The sequence below is a fragment of the Schistocerca nitens genome, chromosome 5 (genome assembly GCF_023898315.1).
Source record: "Schistocerca nitens isolate TAMUIC-IGC-003100 chromosome 5, iqSchNite1.1, whole genome shotgun sequence".
Lineage (NCBI taxonomy): Eukaryota > Metazoa > Arthropoda > Insecta > Orthoptera > Acrididae > Schistocerca > Schistocerca nitens.
In genome coordinates, this window is record NC_064618.1 from 529010500 (window position 1) to 529036011 (window position 25512).

The 25512-nt window shown below is 42.1% G+C and overlaps 1 protein-coding gene across 1 annotated transcript in view; it reads right to left on the bottom strand.

Moving 5' to 3' along the window:
• Window positions 1–12312, bottom strand: part of LOC126260566 (serine/threonine-protein kinase mos) — a gene marked incomplete at its 5' end in the record, with an annotated part of 243525 nt that extends 231213 nt beyond the window's left edge. The window contains 2 exons of the mRNA XM_049957900.1: window positions 8809–9031; window positions 12265–12312. Of these exons, the coding sequence (XP_049813857.1) occupies window positions 8809–9031; window positions 12265–12312 (271 nt within the window). The remainder of the gene's footprint in view (window positions 1–8808; window positions 9032–12264) is intronic.
• Between the last annotated feature and the right edge of the window lie 13200 nt (window positions 12313–25512).

Genomic DNA, 25512 nt, shown 5'->3' on the forward strand with positions numbered 1-25512 from the left:
TCATCGTCCATCATCATGAACAACAACGGTGCTCTGCAGTCACCAAACATAAGCCATGTATATCTTTCCTGCTATCAAAAACCATAACACACAGGACATTTATTATTTTCACTGCCCATGTGATGCCATCACTACATCCGCAAGAATGTCACAGGGCCTGAGCAGATTCTGAAATATTACAGAAAGAATAGCAAGTAAGGCACAAGCTTACTTTAGTTTTGAATATGTGAGAATGGTAGGTTTCATACCCAATGACCACCAGCAACCTATAATAGATATTTACACCAGAATATGAAGTTACATTTTTTGAATGCTAGAAAGGAATGCATAGCATATGTAGAAAATATTTTCGCTTTTCATTTCGTGTTTCTAAATTGCACAGTTCATCCTGAATTCATTTTTTTTTATTCCATGAAGTGTTACAGAAGTCCTTATTTACAATCAGATCAGAAGGACTGCAATTTCATATTTTGTTGTTTTGATATATGATTAAGATGCACTCATTTGTTTCCAAATATTATTAATTCCATCCTGTGAGCCTAATCTATTTAGCAAGTGCAAACATTATAAAATGGATAGATTGCTACTCACTGTAAAGAGGAGACACTGAGTCCCCATATCTCTGGCTGCTGTGTTTGTACTAAAAACACACTGTATCTGGCCACTGTGGATGGACTGAGTCATAACTGTGCCTGATGGGAGTAGCAATCTGACGGATGGGATAAGGAGAAGACACAGGGGTTGGGAGGTGTGTGTGTGTGGGGGGGGGGGGGGGGGGGTGGATAGCAGGGCAGGGTGAGGAGCAGGAAGGTGTAGTGCAGCTTGTGGGAATGTGCAGGGACATGATGGGGTCATGGCAGTGTTGATAGATGCAGTTAAAGAGTTGTCTTTTTTTGGGTGGGGAGTGGGTAGCAAGCAGAAAAGGAAATAAGTAAAGAAGGGCAAAAGGACAAGTGCCTGCTTTGGTGGATTATAAGGCTGTGTTGCACTGGAGTGGAAGTAGGGAAGGGGACTGGTACGTGGAGGACACGGACTACTGAAGGGTGAGGCCAGGGAGTTACCGGAATGTAAGATATATTGCAGGGAGAGTTCCCGCTTGTGCAGGTCACAAAAGCTGGTGTTGGTAGGAAGGGTCCAGATGGTGCAGGCTGTGTAGCAGCCATTGAAGTGAAGCACACTGTGCAAGGCAACATGTTCAGCCACTGGGTGGACCAACTGTCTCTTGGCCACAGTTTGATGGCATCCATTCATACAGACAGCCAGCTTAAAAGTCATTCCCATATAGGAAGCAGCATGGGTTGTAGCTTAGTTTGTAGATCACATACTGCATTTGCAGGTAGCCCTTCCTTTGATGGGATGGGAGATGCCTGTGGCTGTAGTGGAGTAGGTGATTGTGGTGGGAGGATGTATGGGATAGGTCTTGCATCAAAGTCTATTCATCAGCCAGCTCCATCCATGATCCCCACCTTTTCCTTCATGTCTTAGACCTAGATGCAAGTTATGTCCCATATGTCCTCCCACCACAGCATGTGGTTGTAGCTTAGTTTGTAGTCCAGTCTTGTCACAGGCATGTCCTATCCCACCAAAGGCAGGCTACCTGTCTAAGCACTCATGCGATTTACAAACTAAGCTGTAACCACAGTGCTGCTTTCTATGAGGGCATTGTCATTAACATCCCATGTTTCAGCATGAATGTTCACAAACAAACTTTGGCCAAGAGACAACTGGATCACCCAGTTGCTAATTATGCTGGCCACCCTGACATGTTTCACTTCAATGACTGCTTTACAGCTGGCACCATCTGATCCTTTCTATAAACACCAGCTTTTCTGAACTGTGCAGGTGGAAACTCTTTGCAATATATCCTATGTTCCTGTAATCGCCCTGGCCTCAACCTTTGCTGTCCCCACCCTTCACTTTCCTATCTCCTTCCCTGCCCTCACTCCTATTCCATCAACACGGCCACTAGTCTGTTTTCACTTCTGTATTCATCTTCTTTACTACTCTCCTCTACCAATCCCACCTCCCTTTAACCCTCCAATTGCACCTAGCAGCCCTCCTATATCCACCACACCCCTGCATTCTCCCACAAGCAACACTACACCTTTAAGCATCCCCCTCACTATCCCTCACCTCCCACACCATGCAGCCTCCCGAGCCCACCACTGGACTGCTGCTTTCATCAGGCACTACTATGAATCAGTCCACCCCCAGTAGTCAGAGAGTGGTCATGTGCATGACTAGTGCTTGTGTGCATGGTTCCTCCTTCAGAAGAAGGCCTTTTGGCCGAAAGCTAAAACATGTAGCAGACTTTTTGTTGTGCCTGTCTGTGAATCAGCAGCTCCTCTATATGGCGATAAGCAATCTATCCTTTTCGAATTGTCATGGCATCCTGCCTCCCCCCATGAACCATGGACCTTGCCGTTGGTGGGGAGGCTTGCGTGCCTCACCGATACAAATAGCCATACCATAGGTGCAACCACAACAGAGGTGTATCTGTTGAGAGGCCGGACAAACGTGTGGTTCCTGGAGAGGGGCAGCAGCCTTTTCAGTAGTTGCAGGGGCAACAGTCTGGATGATTGACTGATCTGGCCTTGTAACACTAACCAAAATGGCCTTGCTGTTCTGGTACTGCGAACGGCTGAAAGCAAGGGGAAACTACAGCCGTAACTTTTCCCGAGGGCACACAGCTTTACTGTACGGTGAAATGATGATGGCGTCCTCTTGGGTAAAATATTCCGGAGGTAAAATAGTCCCCCATTCGGATCTCTGGGCAGGGCTACTCAAGAGGACATCGTTATCAGGAGAAATAAAACTGGCATTCTACGGATCGGAGCGTGGAATGTCAGATCCCTTAATCGGGCAGGTAGGTTAGAAAATTTAAAAAAGGAAATGGATAGGTTAAAGTTAGATATAGTGGGAATTAGTGAAGTTTGGTGGTAGGAGGAAAAAGACTTTTGGTCAGGTGAATACAGGGTTATAAATACAAAAGCAAATAGGGGTAATGCAGGTGTAGGTTTAATAATGAATAAAAAAATAGGAGTGCTGGTAAGCTACTACAAACAGCATAGTGAACGCATTATTGTGGCCAAGATAGACGTGAAGCCCACGCCTACTACAGTAGTACAAGTTTATATGCCAACTAGCTCTGCAGATGCCAAAGAAATTTATGAAATGTATGATGAGATAAAAGAAATTATTCAGGTAGTGAAGGGAGACGAAAATTTAATAGTCATGGGTGACTGGAATTTGTCAGTAGGAAAAGGGAGAGAAGGAAACATAGTAGGTGAATATGGACTGGGGCTAAGAAATGAAAGAGGAAGCCATCTTGTAGAATTTTGCGCAGAGCATAACTTAATCATAGCTAACACTTGGTTCAAGAATCATGAAAGAAGGTTGTATACATGGAAGAACCCTGGAGATACTAAAAGGTATCACATAGATTATATAATGGTAAGACAGAGATTTAGGAACCAGGTTTTAAATTGTAAGACATTTCCAGGGGCAGATGTGGACTCTGACCACAATCTACTGGTTATGAACTGTAGACTAAAACTGAAGAAACTGCAAAAAGGTGGGAAATTAAGGAGATGGGACATGGATAAACTGAAAGAACCAGAGGTTGTACAGAGTTTCAGGGAGAGCATAAGGGAACAATTGACAGGAAAGGGGGAAAGAAATACAGTAGAAGAAGAATGGGTAGCTTTGAGGGATGAAATAGTGAAGGCAGCAGAAGATGAAATAGGTAAAAAGACAAGGGCTAGTAGAAACCCTTGGGTAACAGAAGAAATATTGAATTTAATTGATGAAAGGAGAAAATATAAAAATGCAGTAAATGAAGCAGGCAAAAAGGAATACAAACGTCTCAAAAATGAGATCGACAGGAAGTGCAAAATGGCTAAGCAGGGACGGCTAGAGGACAAATGTAAGGATGTAGAAGCTTATCTCACTAGGGATAAAATAGATACTGCGTACAGGAAAATTAAAGAGACCTTTGGAGAAAGGAGAACCACTTGCATGAATATCAAGAGCTTTGATGGAAAACCAGTTCTAAGCACAGAAGGGAAAGCAGAAAGGTGGAAGGAGTACATAGAGGGTCTATACAAGGGCGACGTACTGGAGGACAATATTATGGAAATGGAAGAGGATGTAGATGAAGATGAAATGGGAGATATGATACTGCGTAAAGAGTTTGACAGAGCACTGAAAGACCTGAGTCGAAAGAAGGCCCCAGGAATAGACAACATTCCATTAGAACTACTGACGGCCTTGGGAGAGCAAGTCCTGACAAAACTCTACCATCTGGTGAGCAAGATGTATGAGACAAGCGAAATACCCTCAGACTTCAAGAAGAATATAATAATTCCAATCCCAAAGAAAGCAGGTGTTGACAGATGTGAAAATTACCGAACTATCAGTTTAATAAGTCACAGCTGCAAAATACTAACGCGAATTCTTTACAGACGAATGGAAAAATTGATAAAATCCGACCTCGGGGAAGATCAGTTTGGATTCCGTAGAAATGTTGGAACATGTGAGGCAATACTAACCGTACGACTTATCTTAGAAGAAAGCTTAAGGAAAGGGAAACCTACATTTCTAGTATTTGTAGACTTAGAGAAAGCTTTTGACAATGTTGATTGGAACACTCTCTTTCAAATTCTGAAAGTGGCAGTGGTAAAATACAGGGAGCGAAAAGCTATTTACAATCTGTACAGAAACCATATGGCAGTTATAAGAGTCGAGGGGTATGAAAGGGAAGCAGTGGTTGGGAAGGGAGTGAGACACGGTTGTAGCCTATCCCCGATGTTGTTCAATCTGTATATTGAGCAAGCAATAAAGGAAACAAAAGAAAAGTTTGGAGTAGGTATTAAAATCCATGGAGAAGAAATAAAAACTTTAAGGTTCGCCGATGACGTAGTAATTCTCTCAGAGACAGCAAAGGATTTGGAAGAGCAGTTGAACGGAATGGGCAGTGTCTTGAAAGGAAGATATAAGATGAAGATCAACGAAGGCAAAACGAGGATAATGGAATGTAGTTGAATAGGGTCGGGTGATGCTGAGGGAATTAGATTAGGAAATGAGACACTTACTGTAGTAAAGGAGTTTTGCTATTTGAGGAGCAAAATAACTGACGATGGTCGAAGTAGAGAGGATATAAAATGTAGACTGGCAATGGCAAGGAAAGCGTTTCTGAAGAAGAAAAATTTGTTAACATCGAGTATAGATTTAAATGTCAGGAAGTCGCTTCTGAAAGTATTTGTATGGAGTGTAGCCATGTATTGAAGTTAAACATGGACGATAAATAGTTTAGACAAGAAGAGAATAGAAGCTTTCGAAATGTGGTGCTACAGAAGAATGCTGAAGATTAGATGGGTAGATCACATAACAAATGAGGAGGTATTGAATAGAATTGGGGATAAGAGGAGCTTGTGGCACAACTTTACTAGAAGAGATCGGTTAGTAGGACACGTTCTGAGACATCGAGGGATCACCAATTTAGTATTGGAGGGCAGCATGGAGGGTAAAAATCATAGAGGGAGACCAAGAGATGAATACACTAAGCAGATTCAAAAGGATGTAGGCTGCAGTAGGTACTGGGAGATGATGAAGCTTGCACAGGATAGAGTAGCATGGAGAGCTGCATCAAACCAGTCTCAGGGAGACCACAACGACAACAGCAACGACAACAGCAACAACAACAACAACATGGCATCCTGGAATTTCGATTGTTTTAGTTAGATAGTGAGTTGCCTGCAACATTGAACAATGAATGATACCATAACCTGGAGCCAAAAGAGCTGGCATATCACCCACTTCAGTGCAAGGGGTGTAAGTAAAATGTCCTGGAGGAGCACACAAGATTGATTTTCTAAATGAAAAGTTTGGCAAATGTAACACAGTTTGATCTACCTAAGCTTTAAAACTGAGAAGAGTATTCCTGATCATGTGGAAGATCACACTGGTTAACATTCATTATGTACATAATTATTCTTTAAATCCAGTACATACTGCTCAGTACTAATGGCCAATGGTTCACAGATTGTTGGAAAGGGGCATCCTTTGGAAATCTGCTGTTATCAGCTATCTTTACTGATTCGCTAAATCAAAATGTGTACCATTAAATTCTGTGCTCTTCACAAGATGATCAGAGAAGGTGCAGCAGTACTCTGAATAAAGAATAAAACACATATGCCAATACTAGGATTTCTTGAAAGCTTATTTTGTGAGTCTTTTTGTTGTGTCTATCTGCGTATTTCAGCGTCTCGCTATATGACGAGTAGCAATTATCCTTTTCATAATACTGTTGCATTCCATCCTGTATTTTCCATTTTTTGATTGTCACCACAAGTTTTTTATGCTTTCATGTTTATTGTCTTTGCCATCTAACAAAGAAACTGAATACATGCACCAAAAGATGATGTGACGGCTACCATTAATATTAAGTCACTGGCCGAAGCCAATAACTTGTATCAAACATTCCTATCGACTTTCACGTTTTGTATTCCGAATGGAGGCAGAACAAAGACATTTTCTGATTTGATAAATATCAAGAACCAGTCATCCATTACACCAATACCTTCAGACAAGATATTATATGATCTCTGAAGTTTCTTTGATGTGAGTGATTAATAGTGTGCTTCTGGGCACTCAGGCGAGTTGTTGTTTCCATTTAATGCTGAGATTGGTTGGTATCAAAGCAGTGAGTTTCCAAAAACTGCTGTGTTAACCAAAATAAACCATTCTAAAAGTGATACTATTTGTTAAAGGACTGCAGCACAACATTTGTTGGGATTTGCATCAGTGAAATGCCAGAAATAAAGAAAAAAATTTACATCAGCAACCATAGAACAGCACTCTAATACTGATCGAGAATATGCATGTTTAAAATTAGCCAATGCACTGCCCAGTACAGTTAGTATCCTTTCCACAATAAAACAAATTCCAGCTACAGAAATTCCTGTTACAAAATCCATTTTACACATTAAAAGAATATCATAATTACATGGAGAATAAGAAGTGCTTTGAAATATAGATGTGGAGTGCGTCAAGCAAACCATTTTATTTGTAATCGAATCATTTTGTTAATCAATGACTTATTCAGAAGAATATATTACTGTGTTATGTATCGAAAACTGTAATCTGTTTTTGTACATATGCAATGAGTCATTCAGTGTTGATTAAAGTATTGTTATCATCAGATCACAGCAAAATTTGTAGCACCCGATAAAGACCACTGGGATAGTCTTCAAAATATTGTGCTTAAAATGGAAACCAACATAGCAGAGAGCCCAGAAGCATACAATTAAGATAATACATGTCTAGGACAACACTGTCATAGTTGCCTATTGTGTAGGTTGACCAGACATCCTCTTTTACCAGGATAGACCTGCTTTTCACATGTATGTCCTGCTGTCCTGAGAAAATCATTAAGGACACACAACTGACCCAGTTTTTAATCAAGAAACAAATTGCACCTAATAATACTTCAGTCAATTAAATAATTGTAGAAGACAAATTTCCTAAAGTAGAACATTATAGAAAAATATATTTTTACAAAATATGGACCTACTACATTTTGCGTGACTCAAATTATACTTAAAGGAAGAGTAAGAGATATACTGGAAAGAAAAGCAGGTATTACCTACCAGCACCCCCCTGTCCCAACTTTGTGACCTCCCACTTTATGGCCTTCTAGACAAGCAAAACCAAAACCTGAGGTGGTATAAAAACACATCACTTAAATCATTTTTCTTAACAGGACTGCAGCCATATGGGAGTCAAGCTTCCGAACAATGTGATTGATGCGACGTGTGTTAAAAGTGCTCATTAAATATTGTTTGTCATATATGCATGCCTGCCCTAACAGCCAGCAGTCAAACAAAATTTCAAATTTTAGTATGAGACGTATAACTTTTATCCACTTACTGATTATTAATATTACAGCTTTTTACGATTAACAAATTGTGCTTACATACCTAGTAAGCTACTAAACATAGCAGAAAACATATCCTAGCTATTATAATAAGAAAGTATATACCAGGCTGTATTTCTGAAGAAAATAATTTTATTTATGTGTAATGCACCTAAACTTTCCTTCCAATTAACAAAAAGGTGATAAATTCTTGTTATGGGTTTTTCAGCTGCTGCATCATCATAGGCTTATTATTTTGAAAATACCATGATAACTGGCAAAGCTAAATGTGAGTCTAGTAATGAAGTTAGGTGTGAAGTCTAAACACAAGTGTCCCAGTCTGTTCTCTTTGAGATCTCGTCAGTGTACGACTGGTGTGACAATGCTGGTGTTTCGAATAGGCATCATTTATGCTTATCCTCACCCTTATGCACGTTCAAGAAATTTAGAACATGGAGTGTTTAATATCTCCCAGCCTACATTACGGGTGGAAAGTTTGGTATGGTGACAGGTCAAGTCTTCTGTTTTGACTACAAGAATGTAATGTAAAAATATCCAGATTTACTTCCAATTATCACTGGTCTCTGGAGTAAGTGCAATCACACTAGCTGCCTAACATCACAGTGAGATAACAGAGTAACAGGAAAATAAATTGGAGCATTTGTTTAGGCATAAAAAAATATTATGCATGGTAATAATATGCTGGCACAACCATTAAAAGTCCCAAAGAGTATAAATAGTAAGATTATTTCTTTGAGCACTACCTGAAGAAAGTTTCATTCTCAGTTGCATTTATTTCAGCCTGTATCAGAATAAAAGGAACACAAATGAAGAACTGTTCTCAATGTCACTTGACTACCACACACAGACTGAAACATGAGGGCAAGACTTACCTTTATATATTGCTTCCAATACTGTTCCAAAACTTCCTCTGCCTAAAATATTGAAAGAAAATCCTTTATCCAAGTCACTTTGTAGGAAAGTATTAATCGTGTCTGTATCCAGGCAAGGGATAGCAAACTTTTTTTCATATTGTTCCTCTACACTTCTCAATAGTTTAACTTCATACCAGCCCCCAAATAATCGCCGACGTTCACCAATTTGTATGTTTATACTCTGACGGTCAGCAGTGAGAAGATTTCTGTTTAAACATAATGCAGAAATGGAATGGAAAAATATTTCCATTTTTAATAAGGCATTTCTAATGAAATTTTGTTTCAGTAATATGCTATTACAAATTAAGAATATTGTAATTAATGTTTGATTCCGGAATTACCCAAATTTTCTTGTCAAACTGTTTATCTGAGGTTCGTCATATGAAGATGCTTCTCTTCTGTACGAGATCAGTGGCGATTGCACTGATGCGTGCCGCCTCGGGCTTGCAACATGCCTCATAGGGCTTAGTGCTTTCTTTAGTGACATCTTCGACGTCTTTGCTACATGTGTGAATCGCCACCTGTCACTTGCGCGGCAGAGATTTGAATTTTTTCAACCCTACATCAGAGGGCCTAGCTATCGACGTTTCATACACGGATACCAACACCCGTCGTAGAAAAATACCATACAGCTTAAATGCGATCCTGGCGATGGAAGTGTAAGCGCGTGACAGTACTCTGTTCCTGTTTTGCTTATTAATTACGTATTCCGTGGCCAAGAAATAGAACTTGAATGTTTTTTAGGCCAACGTTGTATTCAGATCAGGACTATGGCACGTTTCTAAGACATGCTTAAATACGGTATGTTTTCATGACTGTATTACCCGAAACTCATGAAACCGAAAAGAACACAAATTAATATCATTAAATGTACTGTAATTGCCAAAAGTTCACATCAAAACATAACGAGGAAGAAATGGCAAACAATATTTTTCATTGAAATGCAATATCCGAAGTGATTAACCAGTAGATAAACAACGAAATGTTGCTCTGAATTGCGATTAGGTATTTTGGAAAAAAGAGGGTGAAAGGAGCTAAAGCTCTGAAAATTGTGGAATTTTCGCTATAGCTTCATGTACATTAGTAATTATGCTTTGCAAACCGACCAATATTTCTGAACCTTGACAGCAATACAAAGTCAAAGAAGATGCTACGAACAATTTTTTTTTTTTTTCAAAACCATATAGACAGATTTCAAGCTCAAGATTATCTTAGCTCACTAAACAAATTGTAGCCGTTCAGACGTTATTCCCCGGTAGCGCAATTGTGACATTTGACGTCATTGCAACAGAAAATGATTGTTGATAACCGTGGCGAATAAAATTGAATGTGAATCAATTCTCACTCCAAAGCAGAGTGTGATCTGATTTGAAACATCCTGGCACATTAAAACGGTGCGCCGTACATGGACTCGAACATGGAACCTTCGCCTTTAGAAATAAATGCTCTACCAACAGAGTTATTTCTGCACGACTCGTCACTTATCCTCACAGCTTCCTTTCCCTCTGTGCCCCTTTCCTACTTTCCAAACTTCACGGAAGTTCTCTTGCATACCTAATGGGGCTAGTAGGTACTCCTAGAAGAAAAGGTATTCTAGAGAGGGTGAAATACAGATGCAATGCCGCCCATTAAAATTGCCGCTCCAGGAAGGCTAGCAAATATCGAAATATTACTGATTACGCTTATGCAGTATAGTAGGAAGAATGAGCTATTGAATTTCAGTTGTTCAGTCCTAGTAAACTCATTTCCCTCCGAATCGTATTTTTCCCCCTATGTTTGCTGTCCTACTGTCGAAGCCACCTGCAGTTCGTCGTGTGTCCAGAATTGTAATTACTTTGAGATCTCCGTAATATGTCATTAGTATTTTTCATATTGGATGTGAATACAAGTTTATAGTTCTCATACACCTCCTGTTTGATCAATGCATGAGCAATCAGAACAGAATTAAATTTGTTCATTGCAAGAGTATTACGTTTTCGTGTTGGTGATATGATGGTTAACTCTTCACAGATATGGCAAAAATAATTTGTGCTTATATAGTTGCAGGGCGTTTCTTCTGAATTAACAGAAAATAAGAATACTCACGAAACTATAACAACAAGCAGTCACTTTCGACCAATGTTTTCAGAACTGGGACGCACATGGTAGCATATCACAACGTGATTCTACGAGTTCAAGAAATATTGATAAAATTCCATCGCTTCTTGGGGGTAGATTTTTATGAGAACGTCTAGTGAACTGTTCGGTTCTTTGCAACAATTACATCAGTAGAACAATTAAAATGAGTCACAGTAGAAAAACAAAATGCTGTGTTTTTAACGGTCTCGAGAGACTGAAGATAGTGTGACCGAGAAAATTGAGTCTGAAAGGCAGTAGCTTGCTTTTCCTGTACAGGAGCACATTTACTTTGACAAAAAAAGCTGTTGACTAGAGTAATAGAAGTGACTGGGATTCGTAGACGACATCATGATTACAAATGACTGCAGGGAAGTCGACGTGATGTGCGCAAGTCCTCGCGTTCTAGGGCTGGGCTTAACAACTCGGTGACTTTGAGCGTGAACGCTCTCGTTTGCTCTCGCTCTTGCTCGCGAGCAGAGCAATTAACGGCGTGGTGGGGATTGAGGGAAATGCGCGTGTCATGTGGTCGCTACAGCGCGGGAGAAGCGCCAGCTGTTTAATTGGGGGAGGGATAGGCTCTTGGATATAGGCTTGGACAAAATGGATGAGCGCAGGAAACGGAAAAATGACAATTCGGAAGAAGGCAGAAGACGGTACAAAAAACTGAACAATGAGCTGAGACAGTTAACTGACCAGTCTAGAAAGGACTGGATGAGGAAACAATGTGAGGAAATAGAAGAATTGGAAAAGAACGGAGAATTGGAAGAAATGTACAAAACAGTAAAGTCCTTGACAAGAAGAGAAGTAAGGAAGATAAGTAAAGAAAGAATGTAAAATAATCATAGGAAGAAGATAGTATGTACCGGTATAAAAGAGGAGTAGGAAGTTTCGATGTATTGTGTGGAAGAGTATATGGTGCACAGGCTGATAACATCAGACTGGTTTTGGAAGATGAAGCAGGAAAAAAAGGAAGAAGACAGGGGTCCTAAGATACTGAAATGGGAATTGGAGAAAACAATTCAGAAGCTCCAGGAAAAGAAATTATTGGGCTGTGACAGAGTACCATCTGAGACAATGAAGTCTTAGGCCCAAACTGAATATCCAGATTGACTGAGACACTAAACAGGATTTATTACTCACAGGAATTTGACCTCAAGATCTATACTAAGACTATTCTTTACCCAAAAAGTGCAACACATAAAATTCAAAGACTATGGGACAATTAGCTTTGTCAATCATGTTACAAAGGCTGTAACGAGAGTCACATTAAGGAGAACTGAAAAGAAAACTGAGGCAAATACTGGGGAAGACCAATTTGGGTTCAGAAAGAAACAAGAGATGCTGTAGGTTGATTGGAGATGATTGGCGAAAGAATAATACAAATGAACAGAGAGGTGTACATTTATTTTATTGACTGGGAGAAGGCTTTATAGAGCCAACTGAAGAATATTGATGAGAATTTTAAAAGCTTTGGGTATACACTGGAAAGACAAAAGGGTGATAGCGGAGATGCATACAAAACTGAAAGAGTAGGGAATGAGGGGATGAAGCGATGAGCATTGGAAGGGATGTATGGCAAGGATACTCATTGTCACTGCAGCTGTTTAACATTGGAAGGCCATAGAGAATGCAAGAGGCATTGTTATTGGAGGAGAAAGGGTAAAAGAAAGGATAAATTTAAATACACAGATGATTAAGAAGTGCTGGCAGAATCAGGGGTGGAGCTACAAAAGCGATGAGAATAAGCTAGAAGGAAGCTCCAGTTAACATATTTCTAGACAGAGAAAAGACAGAACAAGTAAAATTGTTTCTGTATCTGGGAAGTTTAATGACATTGATTAGTGGCTGTACAGAAGATATAAGGAGGAGGATATATTAGGGAAACAGAGCATTTGGAAACGTAACGTGTGGAGTGTAGTGTCATACAGCAGTGAATCGTGGATAGTTAAAAAGAAAGAACAAAGATATTTAGAAAGTTTTGAAATGTAGCTGTGGAGATAAATGCTTCAGGTGAAGTGGACCGACAGGCTTGAGAATGAAGAAGATGTAATGGACAAACTAGGAGGAGATAAAAGGTCATTGAAAGTGATCAGAAAGAGGAAAAAATCTTGGCTGGGACTCTGGGGTGATTCAGATACCCCTGCCTCTGTTGTTTTATGCAACCCGCAGTGTTATGGGTGGCGTTCGCAAACCACGTGCGAGTTTTTCACATTTTCTTGCACACTGTTGGTCCTACAGAAAAAAATGAACAGGACCGTTTTGTAAGGAATTTAATTTAGTTAAATTTTGTACTCGAAAACGTTTCCACTACAGGCTGTAGTTTTCGAGTTATTCAAGAAAAACGTACAAAAGGACCTTCAAACACACTCCCACTCCACCCCCGCTGGTCGGGATTTCTGGTACGTTGTTCATGGAACTCTACCCTAGTACTGTACAAATATTTCTCACCTTTTGGTCTGCATTGACTGGCCCTATTACACCTGCAGATTAGTCGTGCTCTCGGAAATTGTAAAACTGACTTACGTGTAAATTTTATCTAACAATTTTATGAATTTAAAAGCTTAAAATAAACAATTACACCGTTGTATTCGTCAGGGCTTTCAAATTGTAAAATTAATTTGGTTGTAGCGTAACGTCGTTTTTTGATCTTTATTCTCACAAGCACGTTTAAATTAATAATGCTGACGAAGTAGCCGACTATGCTGGCGGCGTAATAGCCCAATCAATAAAGACCAAAAATGGTCGAATATCGGGTCTAGTCTGTGTACTCAGAAATTTTTGTACGGTGGTAAAAAGGAGCGCTACGAAAAACATTCTAGAAATCCTGGCTGGCGGGGGGTGGAGGTCTGTTTGAAGGTAACTTTTGTTTGTTTTCCTTAGATAGCTCAAAAACCGTGGTCCCAAGCGAAAATGTATCCCGGTACAAAATTTAACTGCATTCACTCTCCTACAAAAATGCCCTGCTCGTCCTTTTTTTTTTTTTTTTTTTTTTTTTTGTAGGACTAACAGTTTCCGCCTAGCGAGCGGGAGAATTTGAAAATCTCCTGCCTGGTTTATGAAAGCCGGATATAACGTTGCAGATGCATACAACGCCAGTGGTGCTGAATCACCCTGCGTACTGCGCAGGAATTGTCTGCAACAAAGAGAAAAGTAGACTGAATGAGAGGACGAGTTACGAAGGGAATTGGAAGAACGGGCGACTTTAAAAGAGGATAAAGGTACAAACAGATGAAGGAAGATACTCAGAACAGGACGCGATGGAGAGCCTCTAGTTGAAATCTGTCATAAGACAGATATACAGAGGAAGACGAATTGGCTCTGTAGGGGCTGTCTCCCCCTACAAGAATCACGAAGGACTTCCGTGTCTCCAGGCGGGTTCTGCCTTGGATAGCAGAACTGCGCCAGCACCCCAATTGTGTGTCCGCAGCTCGTGGTCGTGCGGTAGCGTTCTCGCTTCCCGCGCCCGGGTTCCCGGGTTCGATTCCCGGCGGGGTCAGGGATTTTCTCTGCCTCGTGATGACTGGGTGTTGTGTGATGTCCTTAGGTTAGTTAGGTTTAATTAGTTCTACGTTCTAGGGGACTGATGACCATAGCTGTTAAGTCCCATAGTGCTCAGAGCCATTTGAATCATTTGAACCCAATTGTGTATCGTTTGGTCGCTTTCAGATCAGTTCCATATCTGAGCGCACCAAGCGGTAGAGTTACTGCAGCTGAGCCTCCGTGCAATTTTATAAGCCGTTCGGTAGCGTCGGTACGACTCCAGAGGTACTGAGATGGGCCGTGCGGTGCTCCTCGCGCCAGCCAATTAGATTAGATTAGATTTACTTTCATTCCAATTGATCCGTAGTGAGGAGCTCCTCCAGGATGTGGAATATGTCAGAAAAACAACAATACATGACAAATATTTACAACTAAAACAAATAAGCTAATGTACCGTTCCAAAGGTCCCAAGTGGAATGATCGTCATTTTTTAGTGAACACTATATGAAAGAGTCATTTTACAAAAACTAATGCACTGAATTTAAAATTAAAAGGTTTTTTATTTATTTATAAGGTAATAAACATGTAATACAACTACTATAATCGTTATTTACAATGAACAAATTACTGCACTGAAATGGTGCAGAAGTTAGATTGTACTTACACACACACACATATTTCCAATGAACACATTACTATATATATAAATCAGTTGGTTTTACTGAGGAATTCATCAATGGAGTAGAAGGAGTTGGCCACCAATAAATCCTTTAGGCTTCTCTTAAAGTGAGTTTCATTGGTTGTTAAGCTTTTTATGGCTGCTGGCAAGTTATTGAAAATGTGTGTTCCTGAATAATGCGCACCTTTTTCTACAAGACTAAGGGACTTTAAATCCTTGTGAAGATTATTCTTATTTCTAGTATTGATTCCATGAATTGAGCTGTTGGTTTGAAAAAGTGATATATTTTTAATGACAAATTTCAATAAGGAATAAATATATTGGGAAGCAGTAGTTAGTATCCCTAGTTTCCTAAACAGGCTTCTGCAGGATGTTCTTGAGTTCACACCACATATAACTCTTACTGCACGTTTTTGTGCCCGGAAAACTTTAGCTTGGCTTGATGAATTACCCCAAAAAATAATCCCATATGACATTATGGAATGAAAGTAAGCATAGTATGCCAGTTTTTTCATTTTTATATCCCCTACATCTGACAAAATTCACATTGCAAACAGAGATTTGTTAAGACGCTTCAGCAGTTCTGTGGTGTGCTCCTCCCAGTTGAATTTATTATCTAGCTGTAATCCCAAGAATTTAACACTGTCCACTTCTTCTATCTTCTTGTCATCGTATGCTAGACATATACTCGTGGGACACCCCTTACAAGTTCTGAACAGCATTTAGTGTGTTTTTTCAAAGTTGAGTGACAAAGAATTGGCTAGGAACCAGTGATTAATGTCCACAAATATTTTATTAGCTGATCTTTCTAAGACTACACTTGTTTTGCTATTTATTGCAATGTTTGTGTCATCGGCAAACAAAACGAACTTGGCATCTGGTAATGTTACTGATGAAAGGTCATTGATATACACAAGAAAAAGTAAGGGCCCCAAAATGGAACCTTGTTTGACCCTGGAACAAGTGACCACAGCTGCGGGCATGTTCACCCAATGACTGCGCACCTGGCACAGCACACTGCAGCGTGCACAGCGCCCTGCGCCTGAAGCGACCAGACGACATAGCTACCAGGCACACAATTCCCAATATTCTTGTCGAAAAGTGTGTTTACAGTGAGTAGTGTTGGTCACGTAAATGTGTTTACAGTGAATAGTGTTGGCCATGTAAGATGTCAGTAGGAATGACGGAAGAAAATGGAAAGGTTAGTACGTTCAGGTGCAAAGGGATGGCTGTAGCTCTTTCAAGAGCTCTCATGTATAGCTGCAGCTCCTCAACAAAATTATGGTCCGCCTTCCTGCTCAGTCAGTACCTCAGCACAGAGTTGTTTACATGCATTTCAAAAGGATTCATCTCGTCCCACACATACATTGATAAATCGCATGGCAATGCATTTCCTCGAGCTGTTTGTCAGCCTTCATTGCTCTTACCTTCACCTTAGCAGTTCCAGGTGCACCTCTATGATTCTCAGCTGAAATGCATGCATTATGCCATTTATGAACTCTCTTTCCACTTGTAATCATCCCGGTGATTCTTCAATAAAACATATTCACTACATCCAAAACTAAGAATCACTCAAAATTTCTGAAATAACAAGTTGTGGAGACAAGCATATTGAACCAAATGGACAACTTTACCGACATCTCATCACCTCCCAGCACAATAGACGAAAAATCGGCAGGTGAACCAATCGGTAACAGAACTCAGTAGACAACAAAATAAAAACTTCAGCTACTAAACTTAAAATGACCTCGCTATTGGGGCTAACCTACGGAACCGAACGGTATGGACGTTACAGCAAAGGGTTACATACGGCGCTCGTGAGACTGCGAGGGTCTCGAGTCAGCAGTCCTCCTCCATTGCTAATGTCAAGCTGGCCACTGGCCACTTCCTGTCCCAACGACCACCAGCCACGCTGATGTCGACGTATGCCCAGCGCCCGCAACTACTACTGGAACGACGCTACGAGTGCTGCAGCTTGTTTGCTAATAAAATGAAGATTTCCCTCAAAGAAGATTCTATATCATATTTTTCGCAAGTTGAGTTTTCACTGGGATACAGTGATACATCACATGAGACACCCTACCAGAGCAATAGATGTGTTTTTTTCTGTTTACAAGTTGAGCTATTTGTAGTTGTAAACTTGGCCATCCAGGAAGAATGTTGCATAACAGTGAAAATGTCGGATGTGGCTGATGTGAGATTCACTCCAAAGGATGTTGTTTCATTAAATAAAAGCGTAGAAAGGGAAATAGATCCAGGAAATTGGGAGCAGAATGTCTAGAAAAGTAGGAGGAACATGGGAAAATTCAGTATTTCTGCGACTGGTAAAGATGTGCCTTAAAAAACTACGTCAGAAGTGGTACATACACAGGAGTGCCAAAGAAATTGGTATAGGTAGGTACGTACATTCAAATACAGAAATATGTAAACAGGTAGATTACGGCATTGCGGTCGGCAACGCCTATATAAGACAAGTGTCTGGCGCAGTTGTTAGATCAGTTACTGTTGCTACAATGGCAGGTTATGAAGATTTAAGTGGTTTTGAACGTGGTGTTATAGTCTGCGCACGAGCGATGGGACACAGCATCTTCGAGGTAGCGATGAAGAGGGTATTTTCCCATACGACTATTTCACGAGTGTACCTTGAATATCAGGAATCTGGTAAAACATCAAATCTCCAACACTGCTGTGGCCGGAAAAAGATCCTGCAGAACAGGACCAACGACGACTGAAGAGAATCGTTCAGCATGACAGAATTACAACCCTTCCACAAATTGCTGCAGATTTCAATGCTGGACCGTCAATAAGTGTCAGCATGTGAACCATTCAACGAAACATCATAGATATGGGCTTTTGGAGCTGAAGTTCCACTCGTGTACTGCATGACACAAAGCTTTACGCCACGCAGGGGCTCATCAACCACTGACATTGGCCTGTTGATAACTGGAAACATGTTGCCTAGCCAGACAAGTTTCGTTTCAAATTGTATTGAGTGGACGAACTTGTACAGGTATGGAGACAACCTCATGAATCCATGGACCCTACATGTCAGCAGGGGACTGTTCATGTTGGTGGAGGCTCTGTGGTGGTGTGGGGCACGTGCAGTTGGAGTGATATGGGAACCTTGATAAGTCTAGATACGACTCTGACAGGTGACGTAGACACCCTGTCTGATCACCTGCATCTATTCATGTTCATTGTGCATTACGACAGACTTGGGCAATTCCAGCAGGACAATGTGGCACCCCACACGTCCAAAATTGCTACAGAATGGCTCCAGAAACACTATTCTGACTTTAAACACTTCTGATGGCAACCTAACTCCCCAGACGAGAACATTATTGAGCATATGTGGGATGCCTTTCAATGTGCTGTTCAGAAAAGATCTCCGCCCCTTGGTACTCTTACAGATTTTTGGATAGCCCTGCAGAATTCATGGTGTTAATTCCCTCCAGCACTACTTCAGACGTTAGTCGAGTCCATGCTATGACGTTTTGACACACTTCTGCGTGCTTGCAGGGCCCTACTCGATATTAGGCAGGTACACCAGTTTCTTTGGCTTTTCAGTGTATAAGAACGTTGTATGTCATCATAACGTAAAAACAGTTCACTAGAATAATTTGCTTGGTCTAGCCCTCTGATTGGGGCAAACAGCCAACTGGACAGTGATACTTTTGTACAGCTACCTTGTTTTGACAGGGTATTTTAAAACAGTAGAGCGAATGTTTATTATTTCAGAGTGCAGCTCTCTGCCTCGGGCCTGTACTTTTACATTAACCGGTGAAAAAAGAAGAGCAATGGATTTTATGATTACCAATGAATGGAAGTATGTAATATTTGAAGCTTGTTAAGTACACCTTTCATTACAAAGGAAATGAGCCAGAATGTTTTTGTTGTCAATGTTCTTGAAGTAATTTTGACGTCTGACCATCACTTGAAAATTGCTAGTTAATTGGTTGAATATCAGTGTAGATGATCCAAATGCAGTGTATCTGTGTCTTAGTCGTAATGTCATTCAACCGTGGGTATATCATTACCCCCTAAAAAGAAAAGAAAAAATCAGCCCCAGTCTCCTCATTACGCTGCAAGTGTCAGTCGTGATCAGAACACTGTTCTGTGTATTTGTGAGTGCATTATGTCAGAGCTCAGTCAGTTTGGTCGTGGGAAAGTTGTTGGGGCTGATGTGGTGGCTGCAACCTTTGTTGTACAAAGAACTTCTTCCTTATTGGTTGGGATAACAAGGCTTTGTTGGATATGTGTCAATACCTTGATGTACAATACCAGGAATTTTATGTGAAATTCTGACTGAACAGTTCAGTTTATTTTTCCTCTGTTTAAGGTTTTTTTGTTGTTGTTTCTTTGCTATATCCAACTACTTTTATTTCAGTTTGGAAGTTAATTAAATGAATACATTGTATGATTTCAGAATGTAAGATATGTTCTTTCCATTATTTTTGCCACTGTAACAGAAAATTATTGTTTTTTATGTACAGCGTTATTTAACAATGTACTTTTACAGGATATGCAACATTCTTACACAGAAAACTACGTGAAAATAATATACCTTTCTAAATATAGTAAAATATGGTAAATATGCGTTGCTATTCTATAATGCATGCTGTATCACTTCATCAAATATAATAAAATATATAAATAAGTAGTACCAAACGAAAACAGCAATTATTTTTACAATCTGAAAACTATGAAATTGTGATGTACAACCTTCTTTGAAGGAGGTTTTCAAATGTATAACTGTTAAACCCATTTTTTGAGCCAACATCGGTCAGCAGCTAGACGTCAGCCCATCACTTTAATGCTGCCACTATAAGATAGCCAGACACCGCAGGGTGATCACCAATCTGGCGATAAGCTGGTAGCTATACAGTCTTTTAAGTTAATATTTGTCTTAGCAATTCTCGAACAAGTTGCTTTTACAAAATATTCAAAATTGTTTGTTGTTGAGCTTGAGAACGTCTGCTTTGCTACAATACTGTATTTATTGTGTTCCAGCAACATTATGCTATGTCTTTGATACATGTTTCCTGTGAAAGACAGTTTTAGGTCACAAATGATTACAGACATTGGCTGCAAGTGGACATTGCTTTAAATCAACAGGGAAGTTGAAAATTTATGCCAGAGTGGGATTTGAACGTAGTTCTCCTGATTATTAGGCAGATGCACCGACCACTGCGCCATGTCTTATTTTTAAAAAGTGAAAAAACCTCCCTGGCCCCAAAAGGGTGAGGTGGGGGCAAAGTGGACAGGGATTGCAACACGAGGCCTGGCCACCACATACCATTACCAATTCCCAGGAACCAAGGACAGCCTAAGTAATGTGGAATATAGGTACAATGAACATCAATAAATTATTTATTTATTTTCCTTTATTTTATTAAATTATCATTAATATTACTGAGAACTGCAGGAAACTGATGTCACAAGGAGGAGGGCACAGCAGGACACCAGACTCAGTGAGATAACTGACGCAGAGTTTTTTTTTTCTTTTGGAGAAGAACATTCCAACGGGCAGAGAATATACCGGTTCTAATAATGGGAGATACAGGGATCAACTCATGGCAGGAACACCCCAGCTCTGGGGTGGGTTAAGGAAGACCCTACAAAGAAAACTGGAGACAAATTTCTGTATCTGGTGTTACAGAAAAGTTCACAATGGTGTTAGTTAAGGAAGTGCCAAAAATTAAGGACATTTTTCTCTCTGTCAGCAAACAAGTAGTGAACTGCATGGCGACAAATTCACTTCATAGGGTTCACCTTCATTTGTGGGAAGAATGCCGAGTCCAGAAAGAGGACCTATCACTAATCCGTATACCAGACGATTATCACCCATGTCCGTAACACCACAGGCGACGCACAATGGGGTGCCTTTGAGGTGAATACCATGAAGGCATGACTGGCAGACTTGCTTCCCAATGACTATAAGGTATCAGGCAGACTGGACAACAGTGGCAACATAAGGAGCATCCAGCAATCCGCAGATGGCACACCAGCTGACGTGGGGATGCTTCCCTTCAACCACATTCAGTGACCCGTACTGCTGAAGAAAGCCATGGATCACCTTCGTGAATGTCAAGCGCACTGACAATGTCACAGTATGGATGTAACTCAGTTCGATGAAAAAATGGCGGAAATAAAAGAAGAGAGATAGGACGTCCAAAAGCTGTATAGGGCTGAGAGAGAGCATGGGGCGAGGGCCTCCAGCAACAGGCTGATAAGGCTCACTGGGCAACTGTGCCACAGCACCATTTGAGAGCTGATGCAAAGGGCTATCGCTCCTTCAGGGGCATAATAAAGCCCTAAATCTCCCCTACACCACGGGAGGATGAGGGTCTCTTATCTTGAACAGCAAGCTGCGGCAAAAATATGAACCCAATGGTACTAGGATGCGGTGGGCCAAGGATGGCGGAATAGAAAGTGTCTGTGCCACATGGGGGCTACGTGACGCCATTGTGTCAGATACAGAAGATCGAGTGCTCGTTTATGGTGATCGAGGAGCTCAGCTCATAATTAAGACACTAGGTACTGGCTCTTGAGGGCAATCGTGCACTGTAGATCACTTATGGAATCGAGTCCTAAGCTTTGGATAGTATCAGCTACACATAATGGAGCAGCGCTGTCTGCAGGAAGCCCCACACCTATAGTCATGGCACTCGATTTGTGGACGTTAAGGCAGCTACCAGAAGCTACACCATAGATGGTATCCCATCCCTGTGACTCCCTGATCTCAGCAGTGCTCTAAAGAACGATGACGAGATCACCTACATAAGTCACCGAGAGACATCCCCTACAGATGTTGGGGGAGGCTGCAGAGTAATGGTTCTATGGTGAAGGCATACAGTGCAGAGGGCAGGCATCCTTGATGCACCAGTCAACAGGTCAAGATGGGAGGCGTGAGATGGCCATTGTAGAATATATGGCATCTAGCTCCATGAAGGAGATGCATCACGACCTTGCACGATAGTATCAGTGTATCCCATATTGAGGAGCACCCCTTCCAGGAAATCGTGGTTGGTCTGTTGAAACACCCAGCTGAAGTCAAGAGCTGTAAAAGTCCATGAACACGACAAGCTTGAGCAAGAGCGAGTAAGTCCCGATAGTGACAGAGGGCAGTGTGGATGTTATTGGTACCTCCTGAAGAATTTTGATCAGGGAAACCACATACCAGGCCGTCCATTTAAGCTGTGCAGTGCAGACAACATCTGGGTAAAGATCTTCAGGTCGCTGCTGAGCAACATCTGAGGCTTGTCGATGGGAATGAGGAGGATGTCAAGAACACCATCTGGGATATGCACGAGAGGCGACATTAGGTCCTGACAAATTTCCGTCCAAAAAGTCGTCTTTAGGGGACGAAATATCACGTAAATCTCTAGTGGCAGGCCGTCAGGGCCAGGCGACTTGTTTGTAGAACCTGCCTGAACAGCATCATGGACTTCGTCTTCCGTGAAGTCGGCAAGCAGATCCGTCACTACATCACCAGGAAATGAGCCAAATTAAAGTTGGGAGACTGCCATAATGTTGGTAGGGTGGTGATGTTGTGCAGAGTACAGCGTAACGTAATGTTCATGGACGACAGACCTAATAACCATCCATCATTAGTCGTAAGAATCTTAATCAAAGTCCCTCAACGGTGGCGCCATCCTGCTATCACATGGTACATAGACGGATGCTCCTGCAACCAGACCATAGCTCCTTCAAGGTGACATTGTGAGATGGACATGCTCTGTTCCTTGGCACGATTCACCATCGCCTGACGCTCTGGTGAATATGGCATCACAGTATATTCCCAGAGAATGATGAAGTAGGAATGTTGTGTTTGTTGCTGCCAGGTCGCTACCTCCCTTCTGTAATCAATCAATGCCTTCTGGAGGGCAGGCTTTGTGCAGGGGACCCATTATGACTGGGCAGATTGATATGCATCACAGCATCGATGACAAGCTGTCCATGTGGTCTCGAAGAGCTGCCAGCAGTCAGGTGAAGTAAGAGGAATCATTTTTAGTTTCAGTGGACCCCAGCCGCGCCACACACTTTGGCGCCAGACATAGATGGCACAGATGCATGTGTCATGGTCAAAGAATGCAATGGACCAGATTTCAGTAGCCTGCACACAACTGACAATAAACATGATCGAGGCAACTGGAAGAACGGCTTGTGAAATGCGTAAACCCCCGACGATCACTATGAACAAGCTCCTGAGAGTCCACAAGGTTGAGGTGTGGGAGAATTGTCGCTAGCACCATGCATGGAGAGTGGAGTGGCAGTAGGTCGTTAGATTTCTCTGTGGATTTGAAGTCCCCTCCCATGATCAATGCATCCTGGCGACCCAGGAACGGAGGCATACTTGCCTCAGAGAAAAAAGTGGAGCGTTTATGGTAGCAACTCAAACCAGATGGCACAATATCACTGACGATCCTGACGCCACTAAACGTGAGAGCCATGAATCTGGCATCAGGGAGATAGGCTATTCTATCAGCATGGATACCATCTTGTAGGAGGATCGCCACTTCGCTGCCAGTTGGGGAAGCATGTGCTGTGAGTCCATATGGAGCACAAAATGTTGCAATATGCACCTTCTGAAGGAGGGCAACGTCAATATCCGCAGCATAGAGTATTTCATGGAGTAAAGCCAGTTTATGACGTGTGCAAATAGTGTTGACACTGACCTTAGCTATGCGATAAGTTTGGAGGATCACCAGGAGGATGAGTGATGCAAACGTGGGGGGACCATACAGAGCTCCCTGTTAGGTCCCTGTGGAAGAATACATCACTGTGACGGGGAGAGAGCTGACCCCACCAAGAGGGTTCCATCGCTCAGTATACCTCCAAAATTTCCGTCCTCTGCATCAACATCGTCTGTCTAGGAGACAGACGTCTCACCAGTCAGACCCAGAGAGGGAGGCAACAGCATCGCACACAGGTGGGGGAATCTCGTTGTCCGTAGGTGGTTACTGACGGGAGGGGGAGGAGGAGGAGCGGAGAGACGTCGCATCATTCGGTGTCAGGGCGTCAGGGGACAGCACATCATCGGTAGGAAGATCATCATCCTGTGCACATATCCGAGAGAGGCAGGCATCAGAAGGTGTACGCCACTGTCTCTTCCAGTACCTCGGTGAGAGTTGGTTCCTAAAATGCTGTTCCTTGTCGGAAGGCTGTCGTCCGACATGTGGACAGATGGCAGAAAGACGGAGGTCGGTAGTGCTCCATGATCAACAACCATGGGATCAGGACAGACAGCATGCGCCTGCTGACCATAATCGATTGTTTGTACTGCCTCTGGCAGGAGTGTAGGAAAGACAGGCAAAACGCCCATCGCGTCGTCGAAAGGAGTCGAACGCCGGTACCGATTGGTTAAGGGGGGGGGGGGGGGGGGGGGAGCAGGCAGCCCCGCCTCGGACGCGTAAAATAAAGGTAACACAGTGGGCGCCGCAGGAAAAGCGACGCCTACGATATGCATTTGAACCAGCCCACATCGGAGACATTCAGAACGGTCAGCGCCATCTTGGCTCCTACATGAACAAGGACGTGGTTGGCCATCGTACATGACGACAGCCCTGCAGCTGGCAATAACCAAGAAGGAAGGCACGTGTTTCCGTGGTTCAGCTTATATCTTAAGGACGCCGTTGAGGACACGGTAGGTTTTGAACGTCCTCCGTGTTTCAGCAACGTAACTGCCGACGTTGCGGTAAGATTCAAAGGCGTCCACCACAACGTCCGATGGTACGTCAAACGGGAGTTCGTAAGCCCTCAACGTTCGGAGTCCAAAACCGGCGTGAGCAACCACGACACTCCCTATATGTCCGTCAGAATATCGGAACTTCAAATCGTTAGCATGGCGCCGCATAACTTCGGCGCACAGCTCTTCATTTGCCAGCCTTATGTACACAGTAGTACTGTGGATTGTATTCCGAGAACATCTTGTGGCGGGAGACACATTTCGTCCCGTATAAACCGTTCTACGTCATACGCCTTCAGTAGTTGATAATCGTAAGGAAAAGTTAATTTAATTGTCGCTTGGCGGTAAGAAAACGCCGTGATGGTCGTTGAAGTCGGACTCTAAGACAAGCCGCTACACGGAAGTAAACAAGCGCGCGCTTGCTCCCTAGCAGCACAATTGTTGAAAAGCAGACAAGGCGCGATCGCCTTACCACTGCGGAAGGCAGACTGATGCGGACATCGTGGTCAGTGCAACTGCACGGACTACCCTAGCACGCCTCCAGTCGAACTCAGATTCTCAGCTTATCCACATACTTCTAATGTAGTGCACCTTGCCTATTAGTCTCATTACCCGCGGCTTTTCGCCGATTCCTGTAAAGTGCGAGCCTTGTGTGTATCACCACATTAATACAAATATAATTTTGATCTACTTACAG